The sequence below is a fragment of the Coregonus lavaretus genome, assembly GCF_964263955.1.
Source record: "Coregonus lavaretus genome assembly, chromosome: 6".
Taxonomy (NCBI): Eukaryota; Metazoa; Chordata; class Actinopteri; order Salmoniformes; family Salmonidae; genus Coregonus; species Coregonus lavaretus.
The window spans coordinates 61,791,813-61,803,504 of NC_139993.1; the positions used below are offsets into that span (position 1 = coordinate 61,791,813).

The window sequence follows — 11,692 nt, forward strand, 5'->3', positions numbered from 1 at the left end:
CCCTTTATCTTGGTAATGTCCTGTCTCTTTATCAAAGCTAGCTACGCTACAGGTCGTCTCCCTGATGGTTTACTGTCCTGTCTCTTTATCAAAGCTAGCTACGCTACAGGTCGCCTCCCTGATGGTTTACTGTCCTGTCTCTTTATCAAAGCTAGCTACGCTACAAGCTCGTTTCCCTGATGGTTTACTGTCCTGTCTCTTTATCAAAGCTAGCTACGCTACAGGCTTGTTTCCTGATGGTTTACTGTCCTGTCTCTTTATCAAAGCTAGCTACGCTACACGCTCGTTTCCCTGATGGTTTACTGTCCTGTCTCTTTATCAAAGCTAGCTACGCTACAGCTTGTTTCCCTGATGGTTTACTGTCCTGTCTCTTTATCAAAGCTAGCTACGCTACAGGCTCGTTTCCCTGATGGTTTACTGTCCTGTCTCTTTATCAAAGCTAGCTACGCTACACGCTCGTTTCCCTGATGGTTTACTGTCCTGTCTCTTTATCAAAGCTAGCTACGCTACAGGCTTGTTTCCCTGATGGTTTACTGTCCTGTCTCTTTATCAAAGCTAGCTACGCTACAGGCTCGTTTCCCTGATGGTTTACTGTCCTGCCTCTTTATCAAAGCTAGCTACGCTACAGGCTCGTTTCCCTGATGGTTTACTGTCCTGTCCCTTTATCAAAGCTAGCTACGCTACAGGTCGTCTCCTCTAGAGCAGCAGGTTTTGATAGTGAGGCAGCACACTGTAGCTCATAATCCTGGAAGGGGCAGCTATGTGCTTTGTGGGCAGAGTGATCCCTAGCCGCGCCCTCAGAGCATGTGCAGACCAGCTAGCTGTTGTGTTTTCTGACATTTTCAATCTCTCTCTAGCTCAGGCCGTTATCCCCACCTGCTTCAAGATGTCCACTATCATCCCTGTGCCTAACAAAGGGAAAGTAACTGAACTGAATGACTACCGACCAGTAGCACTCACTTCCGTCATCATGAAGTGCTTCGAGGGGCTAGTTAAAGACCATATCACCTCCTCCCTCCCTGACACACTCGACCTTCTCCAATTTGCCTACCGCCCCGACAGATCCACGGACAACGCAATCGCCATTGCACTGCGCACTGCCCTCACCCACCTGGACAAGAGGAATGCACATGTGAGGATGCTGTTCATCGCCTACAGCTCGGTCTTCAATACCAAAATTCCCTCTAAGCTCACCACAAAGCTCACAGTCCTGGGACTGAACTCCTCCCTATGCAACTGGGTCCTGGACTTCCTGACAGGCCGCCCCCAGGTGCTGAAGGTAGGCAACATTACCTCAACATGGGGGCCCCACAAGGGTACATCCTCAGTCCCCTCCTGTACTCCCTGTATACCCACGACGGCGTGACCTCACACAGTTCCAACTCCATCATCAAGTTTGCTGACGACACAACTGTAGCAGGCCTGATTACCAACAATGACGAGACGGCCTACAGGGAGGAGGTAGGTACTCTGATGGTGTAATGTCAGGTAAATAACCTCTCCCTCAACGTCAGCAAAACAAAGGAGCTGATTGTGTACTTCAGGTGGAACCAGGCTGGGCACGCCCCCATCCTCATCAACGGGGCCGCTGTGGAGACGATCAAAAACGCTAAGTTCCTCGACATACCACATGGATACCGTGGTAAAGAAGGCACGACAGCGACTCTTCAACCTCAGGAGGCTGAAGAAATGTGGCCTGTCCCCGAGGGCTCTCAGTGTTCTACAGGAGCACCGTCGAGAGCATACTGTCGGGCTGCATCACAGCCTGGTACGGCAACTACACTGCCGCTGACCGCAAGGCACTACAGAGGGTGGTACACTCAGCCGAACGCACCATCGGGTGCTCACTGCCTGCCCTCCAGGACACCTACAACACCAGGTGTCACAGGAAGGCCAAGAAGATCATCAGGGACCTCAGCCTCCCGAGCCACGGCCTGTTCTCCTCGCTTCCATCAGTCAGACGCGGGCAGTACAGGAGCATCATGGGTAAAACTAACAGACTGGCCAATAGCTTCTACCCCAAGACCTTCAGGCTGCTGAATAGCCACCACTAGTCAGTTACCTGCTCCCCCCCTCCTGACCCTCCAGACTTCCTACCCCCCCCTCAACAGACATCTACCCTGCCCCCATACCAATGGACATTTATCATGCTGTATAGCCACCACTACTTCCATAGTGAAGGGATACATTCCCAATAACATAGTAATTCCATAATTTCACATTACTCCTAAACAAAGAGAGCCGTGTTGCAGTGTGAGCTAGCGAGCAATGAATTGGCAACCAGGAACAATAATTAATTACGAAAAGCTGGATGCTAATTGGCTGTACTAACTATCGCTAAATGGAAGTGGGGGAGTGTGTGTGCAGGGTGTGTGTGTGTGTGCGTGTGCGTGCGTGCGTATATGTGGTGGTGGTGGGGGTTATTTCTGAACAGTTATCCTATGGGTTTCCAGTTGATTCTCATCCATTCTCATTATTTATTTTATTTTTATTTTACCTTTATTTAACTAGGCAAGTCAGTTAAGAACAATTTGTTATTTACAATGACGGCCTACAAAACACATATACAGTTATAATGGACAATGTCCACTAACTAGCCAGAACTACAGTCTGTTGAATAATTAATGATCACATAAATAATATGCATTTTGTTGTTGTAGGTGTTTCCACGGTCACGTTTCTCTGAAAGACTATTCTGATCAAGGCTGCCTGTCCAGCTGCTGATAGCACATGGAGACAGAGAGCACTGTCAGCATTTCCTTATCAGTTGTTTGTGTATTGTTTACGTACTGTTAGTCTATATGATTTGGGCTGTGTGGAGTATTCATTATGTCATCTGTTGTTGATGGTTTGTTTGTTGTTGTTGTTGTTGTTGTTGTCTGCATAGTCATACTCAGCAAAAATACTCAGTTACCCCTTGGGGACAAATCCATTTTTTATTTATTTATTTTTTAAATCAGCAGCAGGCTGTTATTATATTGTAATGCATCTGGACAGAATTTGCAACGGTAGAATTTCAAAAGTCCCCAGAAATGATTGAACACATCAAACCCAATACTGCTTCAGAACACGAACAGCTACAATGATGTTGAGCAACGCTGTACAGATGAGAAAACCTGCACAGCATTCTGTTTGCCTAAAATAGTATTTCAACATGCTTTGTAAATACCTCAATTAAAACGACATGATAGCAAAGTAAGAACTCACATTTTTCGGTAAATCTCAAAAAGTTGGACCTCACACTTATTCTCCCATCTGTTTGAGGAGCTCCTCCAGTGTCTTGAGTGCTCCACTAGAGGGAGGAGAGAGGAGAGAGGAGGGGAGAGGAGAAGAGAGGAGAGGAGAAGTATGTGGACACCCCTTCAAATGAGTGGATTCGGCTATTTCAGCCACACCCGTTGCTGACAGGTGTATAAAATCGAGCACACAGCCATGCAATCTCCATAGACAAACAGTAAAATGGCCTTACTAAAGAGCTCAGTGACTTTCCATGGCACCGTCATAGGATGCCACCTTTCCAACAAGTCAGTTCGTCAAATTTCTGCCCTGCTAGAGCTGCCCCGGTCAACTGTAAGTGCTGTTATTGTGAAGTGGAAACGTCTAGGAGCAACAACGGCTCAGCCGCGAAGTGGTAGGCCGCACAAGCTCACAGAATGGAACCACTGAGTGCTGAAGCGCGTTGCGTGTAAAAATGGTCTGTCCTCGGTTGCAACACTCACTACTGAGTTCCAAACTGCCTCTGGAAGCAACGTCAGCAAAATAACTGTTCGTCGGGAGCTTCATGAAATGGGTTTCCATGGCTGAGCATTCGCACACAAGCCTAAGATCACCATGCGCAATGCCAAGCGTCAGCTGGCGTGGTGTAAAGCTCGCCGCCATTGGACTCTGGAGCAGTGGAAATACGTTCTCTGGAGTGATGAATCTGGCAGTCCGACGGACTAATCTGGGTTTGGCGGATGCCAGGAGAACGCTACCTGCCCGAATGCATAGTGCCAACTGTAAAGTTTGGTGGAGGAGGAATAATGATCTGGGGCTGTTTTTCATGGTTCGGCCTAGGCCCCTTAGTTCCAGTGAAGGGAAATCTTAATGCTACAGCATACAATTGCATTCTGTGCTTCCAACTTTGTGGCAACAGTTTGGGGAAGGCCCTTTCCTGTTTCAGCATGACAATGCCCCTGTGCACAAAGCGAGGTCCGTACAGAAATAGTTTGTCGAGATTGGGGTGGAAGAACTTGACTGGCCTGCACAGAGTCCTGACCTAAACCCCATCGAACACCTTTGGGATGAATTGGAACGCTGACTGCGAGCCAGGCCTAATCGCCCAACATCAGTGCCCGACCTCACAAATGCTCTTGCGGCTGAATGGAAGCAAATCCCTGCAGCAATGTTCCAACATCTAGCGGAAAGCCTTCCCAGAGGAATATAGGCTGTTATAGCAGCAAATGGGGACCAACTCCATATTAATGCCCATGATTTTGGAATGAGATGTTCGACAAGCAGGTGTCCACATACTTTTGGTCATGTAGTGTATGTGCCTGTGTGAGATAAGATCCCATTACATTTTACATTTTAGTCATTTAGCAGACGCACTTATCCAGAGCGACTTACAGTTAGTGAGTGCATACATTTTCATCCCGTCTCTGTAACAGGACAACACACAGGTTAGCTTCCAGTCCTGGACCCCCTCTGCAGGTCACAGCATGTAGAACCCATAGGGGCCTCCTGAGGAAGAGGATGTTTTCACTGCTACAACGTACTGTAACACATAGCAGCCTTAGACAGACACAGCTCTCCTACAGCTCCATACAAAGTTAACACATGCTTGCTTTGATTATTGACTATTGAATACACAACAATATTGCAAACATACAGTCAAACTTTTGGCAAATGTTGAATATTTTTTGTTAACACATACAACGTTTAACTTTTTTCCATCATGTTTTTATTTTATTTTTTTTATTTCATCTGACAATAACAATTGCAAAATGTTTTCGCGCAAATGCCTAATAAATCTGGCCTAAATGCAACTGTAGAACTGATAAATCTACTGACATCAGTGCCCTATGTTAGTGGGATCATACAACGTGGTGCATAGCCCAACTGTCTAAATAGGCCATTTTAAAGACATTCTTTATTCCAAATCATTCATTAACAACATGTCTAAGTAGGCCATTTTAAATACATTCTTTATTCAAAATCATTCATTAACAACATATCATCATCTAGTGACTTTCCGCTCTTCAGTACTGAGTGTTTCAGATTATTTGAAATCCACTCTCCAGGTTTTGCAAACCCCTCTAGTGGAGTACTACATTTGATTGACAGTCGGATAATCCAATCCATGGGCGCAAAGCGTCAGGTTTATGTTTGCTCCAGTTCATCTACCAATGAGGTTAGTTCTTTCACACTCACGACGACATATGGCACTTGAAAAAAGCCATTTTGGTGAGGTAAATTTCTAATTTTACCTCAATGGTGCACTCATGCGTAAATTAAATCACTACGCAACACTATTGCACTTATTTTCTTACAATGTGTAAGCTTCTGTCTTATTTTTTTATATTTTTTAGCTGAGTCCTTTTGTTGTGGCTAATTTCTGCGCAGTGTGCATAAAATATGTGCGTAAAGTAGCCTAGTAATGAATTTTACCATTGAGTTGCTATTTCTAAACAATTCAGCCTCCAACAGAAATGCTCTACACATCTTTCAGAAGTCAATCTCGTAAATTCTTTCTCTGTGGTATCGACCTTCACTCACACACACAATGGTGGCTGAGCCGGGAAATGGACGCTTCTACCCGCGGCACAGGGCGCAAGCGCATTACGGCTTCCAGCGAGCGCGAGGAGAGAGAGCAAAAAGAGGGGGAGGGGGTGCAGAGAGAGGGGGGAGGGGTGCAGAGAGAGAGGGGGGAGGGGTAGGTGAGAGGAAGGAGGGGCTGCTCTAGAGGGGGAGAAGGGGGGAGGAGGAGGAGGAGAGGGGAGCTATCTGTCAGTCTGTCGTGAGTAAACTAGAGATAGCCTAGGCTTCGTTCTTTAAATGCCGCAATAAGCCATTGAAGATCTTTTAAATCATTGCATCCAGTTCATCCATTTGAAGTTGTTACATTTCTTAATTACATTAGTGAGGCTACATTAGCTCATTATTCAGAATTAAAATATATGTATTTTAGCAAACTAGACTATCAGTTAAATGAAATCGCACGCAAGGTCAAGCAGCACCCAATGTAATAAACCTTGAATAACATGGTGATTGATGAGGTTAGACTGCAAGTGATAAGGTTACATGTAACAACTGCGGATGTGTGTGTGTGTGTTACATGTTGCCAAATACAATAGTCTAGAACTGAATGCATCTGTCCATAATTGGACATATGTGGGGATTGCAATCGAAATTTCGCTTAAATTACGTCCTGACGCGAGAATCGTGTACTTTGACAAGTTTAATCTTGTGTTGTGTTGACAGAAAGTATGCTATGCGGGTCATCAATCCCCGCGCGGGGACGGCCAGCCACTCGTCACTGCAATGATTCGGAGAGGCTGATTAGGGGGCGTGAGCGCCTCTCTGAAAATACTGTCCATTGTTCGCCTCGGACCAATCAGGGCTAGACATTGTCCAAATTATGGACCAATCATAACGCACTGGTCGTGCCTCGATTCCGCCCACAACTCTATATTAAAGGCTCCCCCGTCGGGCCAGGTTGCCACTGGCACTATAAGTCTTTTTTTTCTTTTACAGTGGTCGGACTGAGTGGATCGTATCATAATTTTTTCTGATCCCCTATAACATTTGTTACATTAGGCTAAAACAGAAACATGGCTGACACAAAAGTCGACAAGAAGGAGATCTCTGCCAAGGTAAGTGGAGGGCAACTTGTGACCTGAGTGATGGATAAATTACAATTTCTACACTTTATTTAATTCAAATCTATTCCGGACTAAATATTTTGAATGGAGAACAACTAGAAAACTGGAATAAGTGTTTATCCGAGGTTCGTCAAATCTAACTGGTTTTGGATGAGGCTTCTGTTGCAATTTACATTTTAGTAATTTAGCAGACGCTCTTATCCAGAGCGACTTACAGTTAGTGAGTGGATTTTTTTTATTCTCATACTGACCCCCCGTGGGAATCGAACCCACAACCCTGGCGTTGCAAGCGCCATGCTCTACCAACGAGCTACACGGGAATGAAAACACTTTTATTGGAGACCTATGATATTAGATAAAAATGTAGCCTAACAATGAGTACCCCGAAGTTGCACTCACTAGTCTACTGAAACATTCACAGCAAACAGCGATGCTTTTATTGCCCCGAGTACAACAGTCTGCGCGCGGTTCTTTGTTTATACTACCGTGTCCGTTCAGTTGAGCACCGATTTGAAGCTCTTTTGAATAACTCAATCACACACACACATACACACACTTCTGCTTTATCGTGTTGTTGAATTCGCGTTGTATGCTTCTCATTTCATAGGCTACATTGCATTTGCTGGTCGAGGCTGCTATTGATTGATCCATTCGCCAAATTCGTACCGCGCACCGGTCTGTCATAACTTGCTACTTGAATAGATCCCATTGTTTTTGGAGGCTGTTTTCATTGAGTATATGATATTGATTTGGAAGTTTATGGGGAATGGCTCGGACATAAAAGCCTCGCGCCTCTTAGAATGCAGAATGTGGTGAAAGGGATTTAAATTGCGCGTAAAGGATTAATAACGTAACCAACATGAAAATTATACCCAACCTGAGTACGAGATGAGTCAACTACGGGAGTGATACTTTTTGCATAACTGTAAATGGAGTGGGGATAGCGGCTCCTGTCTTCTAGCTTTGTGTTTATGATCAGTGGTTCTCGATTGTATTGACATGGATAACCCCGCGGTGTGTTCACTTCGTTCCACCAGGCTTGTATTTGTCTGCGCGCAATGTGACGGAGCCTAAACCGGAGCTCCGGAGTCTCCCGTTTAACAGCATCAGTTGGCTTGTAAACCAAATTATGTGCCTGTGTGTGATTTGGAACAGCTTCTGTCCATTAGTTATTTGTTTGGATACTGTCTTAGATTTGGACATTCTTTGTATGAAAAAAGCGCGGACAGACAGTGATTTCCTTTGCTCATCTTTTGAGAGAAAAATAAATGTTGACTTGGTTCCAGCGGTATCTTGTGATAAATGGAACTAGGTGTGTGTATATGCGGGCTTTGGCGGCGCGTAATGCGGATATGAACACTCAGTTAGGACGTGTGTGAGCGAAAAGTTTAACTGTGAAAGTGTTCATTCTCTCTCTCTCTCTCTCTCTCTCTCTCTCTCTCTCTCTCTCTGGTTCCTTCACGGCGTAACCCTATTCAGAGAGAGATAAGAGAGGGGGGGTCGAGCGTTCACGACAAACCAGCATTACATCTTGAAGGAATCGTTTTTCATTAAACATTGCAAAGCGCTGCTCAGAGCATCGACCTGCTGAACCATTTGCGCGCTGAATTGCGTTTTTGCGGCTACTTATCTTTTATCCCTTGCCATAAGCTCACCATACGCTGTTCAAACGACCCCAGGTGATTAAAAAAATCGAGTATGTTGATGTCTGTCTGTTAGCCTATAGGATGAAAACTATACTTAGTTTCCCTCGCTGTGCGTTGTTGCCTGTAGGTATATAATACAATATTGGTACGTAAAGGTGATGTTGAAAGGAGGCGGGTACAGGGGAGATGTAACTGCTAACCGGCTTATGGGCTCAGCATTACTCAAACTAATTCATCAATAGACTTCCTCATAGGAAGAGGTTAAAACGAATGAGACTAAGAAAATCTATATTTTATTTATTGGGCACTAAAAAAGGCTTTTGAAAAAAAAAAAAGTGCCTTTGTCCTTCAAGTGAATAGGCCTAAACATAGCCTGATCTTATCATAAAGACCCTTGATACAACACCATCACCCAATCAGAATGGTTTTGATTGAATAGGAACCTTATTGTCTTCATTTGCAGAATGGAAAGTCGATGAATCGCATATCCCTTCTAGGCGCTATTGTCTTATTGTCTCCTTTCCCTGGAGTTAATTTAGTCAGCCTCCTTTTGGTAGCGTTCGTTTAGAGGCTCTTATTGGCTGAATGACCTACAAGGGTGCATTGGGAACTGTAGTCTTTTTCCGGGCGTGTCTTCATAGAGCTCCATTATATGAGTCCTTGACTGAACTACAATGCTCGTTGCTCTCAACTCCATCATGGTGTCAGGTTGCAACACTTCTATTAGAGCTCCAAAAGTAGGCGGGAAGTAGAGAAGAAAAGCAACCAATAGAATGTTTAGGATCAAAGAGTCGCCTTTCAAAGGAAGAACGAAAGCATGCGTTACAAGTTTAGGCGAGGGTGGAGGGAGGGAAGGCGTTAGGTGGGCGGGGGTGTGAAAACATTTTTGTTCCCGCTCATTTAGAAGTCTTCAAAACCACAACGAACTCTAGAAATAAATCTGAAGGCATAAAATCTTGATTGGATGGACCTGTGATATATATTTGATCCACCATGTGCCACACAACATATAAGTGAAACATATTCTCTCATTTTCACTTTCCCCCAGGATCTGAAAGAGAAGAAGCTTGTTGAGGAGGCAGAAAATGGAAAAGATGCCCCAGCCAATGGGAAAAAAGCTGTAAGACTACACCTTTAACACTTTACCTTTAATTGACCCATTTCCCCAATTTACCTTTAAGATGGGCCCAACTCCTTTGGCCATCAGTTACTGTCCACCTGTCTTCTTCATTGTCCTTATAAAAAAGTATTTGTAGAAATACATCCATGAGGACAACTCATGTTTTCTTTCATTTTTATTACAAAAAAAAGATATTACCTGGTTATTACCCTCACTCCTAAATAAATACAGTCTATCATTCAACATGGATTTTTCCCTGGAGACAAACAGATTCTATGTATCTGATGCATTGTGTTGTTTTCCAGAAGGAGGCTGAGGAGAATGGAGATGTAGAGGATGTAGACGAGGAAGAGGATGTTGGAGAGGAGGAGGATGAGGAAGAGGATGTTGAGGGTAAGTGGTCTGGTCTTTCAACAACATTATGTATGATGATAGAGTATCCATTTCATGTTGACATATGCACCTAGTGGCAGTGCTGTCTATTTGCAGCTAAAGTGCTAGTCTGAGGCAGATCGCCCGGGGGAATTGTTTTCTTGGAGCGCCCTCTATCTATTAGACGCTGTAACTCCAAGAATCTAAACCTGTCTCCCTCTCTCTCTCTCTCTCTCTCTGAAGGCGACGAAGATGATGATGACGATGAGGTCGAGGGTCGCGCAGGCAAGAGGGCGGCGGAAGATGATGACGACGATGATGAGGATGATGAGGTAATATAACAACTTCAATCTGTGACTTGAATTTACACTTATTGTGTTTGGTATTTAATATTCAAATCAAACTAAAAGGATTTCTTCAATGTTGTTTAAATGGAAATAACGAATGTTATCTTGGCTTTGTCTTTACAGGATGATGTTGGAACGAAGAAGCAGAAAACCGATGATGATTAAGAGTTGTGTTTCAACCCGCTGGAAGCCCCTGTAACCTCTCTCCTCGACCACCAAGCGTTTTTGGAGGGAAACTGTGGTCATCATCAAGTAGAGTTCAACGTCCGTGTACACACACACCCAACTGCAAATTTTTTAGAAAACCCAAGACTTCAAAGTTCTACCTTCTTAACAAGATACTTTAAAAGGAGAATTTGTTTGTATTTTTATTTACATTTTATATTTTTGTACATATTGTTAGGAGGTCAGCCATTTTTCGACAGTGATCTCTGGTTACCAAACGGTGCTTTGGAGTTGATGCTTCTCTATGAAATAGACTTTACTTGTGGTTTGACCATGTCATGTTATCTCAACACAAACTTGTACAAATTTCAGAAAACAATTAAATTTAAAGCATTCCAGTAACTTTGTATTTGTACTTTAGTTGTACCATACGTAGTTGGTTTGTATGAGATGGCAAGGCCAAAGAAAAGAGGTTTCTTTTCTTTTATGTCTGTTAAATTGCTGTCTGTTGTAGCCTGTTCAATGTATGTGTGAATTTGTTGTAAGACAATAAACCAGAACTTTAGTTTGTGAGTTCACTTCTTCTGATAAGTTTTTTTCTTTTTCTTCAGTTTTTGACCCGTCGTAGATAAGACTTCATAATGTTATGTTACAGTCAGCCTCCTCAACTATGAAAATCATCATGCAGCTTTTGGCTCTATAATCTATAAAAGTATCCTTTTCAGATATGCTGTTCATGTGTTTTATTGACCTGTTAGAACTGTACATCAATGTAAATTATTCATGCCATAAAGACTTCAAGATCTGGTAAATTAAATTGCATTTAATAAATTTACCTGAGTGAATCCTTTCCTTCCGATAAACAATTATTTTAACACCAAATACAGTGAAACACACCAATACAAATATACAAGGACTGCTAATTGGCCATCACCACAATGGCTGTATACCCTTATGGGGTATAATGTCTAGGACATAACCAGGGGCATATTTGAGAACTATTATTAGGCCAATGGACTCAGTGTCATTTCATTTGGCATTGATGATTAGTACTATAGCTATTAATCTGCTCAAAAAAGTCCATCAATCATTCAACTCATTTTAAAATTATAATAATCAGATAAACACACATATAATACCACTTTACTGTCCTCCCGCACCAGCTAAACCACATGATCA

The 11,692-nt window shown here is 43.5% G+C and overlaps 1 protein-coding gene across 2 annotated transcripts; it reads left to right on the forward strand.

Moving 5' to 3' along the window:
- The first annotated feature begins 6,695 nt into the window (after positions 1-6,695).
- On the forward strand, positions 6,696-11,358 carry LOC311130513 (uncharacterized protein). 2 transcript variants are annotated; one of them, XM_084163271.1, is made up of 5 exons: positions 6,696-6,854; positions 9,558-9,629; positions 9,935-10,022; positions 10,245-10,333; positions 10,472-11,358. In XM_084163271.1, exons 1-5 carry the CDS (start codon positions 6,813-6,815, stop codon positions 10,511-10,513), a joined length of 333 nt encoding a protein of 110 aa, XP_084019397.1. In that variant the 5' UTR covers positions 6,696-6,812; the 3' UTR covers positions 10,514-11,358. The 2 variants fall into 2 exon arrangements, with proteins under 2 accessions (XP_084019397.1, XP_084019398.1); XM_084163272.1 differs by having other exon boundaries at positions 6,697-6,854; positions 9,938-10,022.
- Positions 11,359-11,692: the final 334 nt, after the last annotated feature.